The sequence below is a fragment of the Poecilia reticulata genome, linkage group LG12 (assembly GCF_000633615.1).
Source record: "Poecilia reticulata strain Guanapo linkage group LG12, Guppy_female_1.0+MT, whole genome shotgun sequence".
Taxonomy (NCBI): domain Eukaryota; kingdom Metazoa; phylum Chordata; class Actinopteri; order Cyprinodontiformes; family Poeciliidae; genus Poecilia; species Poecilia reticulata.
Genome location: NC_024342.1, coordinates 9,957,937 through 9,958,822, shown reverse-complemented (window position 1 = coordinate 9,958,822; position 886 = coordinate 9,957,937). Strand labels below are relative to the sequence as shown.

At 37.2% G+C, this 886-nt stretch overlaps 1 protein-coding gene across 1 annotated transcript in view; it reads left to right on the top strand.

The window, feature by feature from the left end:
* The first annotated feature begins 208 nt into the window (after window positions 1-208).
* The window catches only part of LOC103473508 (uncharacterized), a 10,011-nt gene continuing 9,333 nt past the window's right edge, over window positions 209-886 (top strand). The window contains exons 1-3 of the mRNA XM_008423810.2: window positions 209-586; window positions 686-745; window positions 827-862. Of these exons, the coding sequence (XP_008422032.2) occupies window positions 509-586; window positions 686-745; window positions 827-862 (174 nt within the window). The 5' untranslated portion in view covers window positions 209-508. The remainder of the gene's footprint in view (window positions 587-685; window positions 746-826; window positions 863-886) is intronic.

Genomic DNA, 886 nt, shown 5'->3' with positions numbered 1-886 from the left:
TTCAATTAACATATTTAAAACCCTTTATATTTATTTGTTTAATCTCTGCTTTTTCATTATATTTTGAACCAAGTTGTAAAATGTATTGATGTTTGCAACAGTTGTGAAAAGTATCTCGGTCCTGCATACAAGCCTCAGAACTTCTAAAAAGTTTTTAAAATTAATTTTAAAAATTATGTAAAAATGTATTTTTACACCTCTTTTTTTAATGGCCATTTATTTTGCTTCTCATTACAGCTTTTCACTTGTGCGAGACTGAGATTTGGAAGTTTTCYACTGCTGCTTGCTGAGATCCCAACTTCTGCATCACCACACCATCAGCTTAATCCATCTACATACATATAACTCTTAATCCTACACATACTTTATCTACATATTGAAATAAGTTTTTTTGCACATAGTAACATTCACACGTAGTCCTACAAATACTGTTTAATTTTAGATATTATTTGTAAATAACCAGCTTTCCCCCCCCAGGTGTCTTTTTTTTTTATTCTGGTCTTGCAGAATGCCACGTCGGGGTCGTCGGTCCGAGTCTGCTAAGGTGAGATGGAGGAAGCTGGAGAGTGTGCCGGACGTCGCCAAGGTATATAAATTACACATCGCAGTAATTGTTTTTGTCTAACAGTAGTTTTTACTGTTGTTTTGACTTTAAGCATGATCATAATTGTTTCTGTGTTGATAGCCGGGGACATCAGCGCTCACGTCTCGGGCTTGGACCACCACCGAGTCTCCGCCGAAGAAGGTATAGCTACCATTTTACTTTCATTAACTTATTGTTAGATGATAAAGTCTTTTGCTTTACTCATTCCATTTATGTCTTTAGACGTCGCGACTGCTGGAGGGTGGCCTGCCCGACCAGGTAAGTTCATGACAAGTTCAGGAT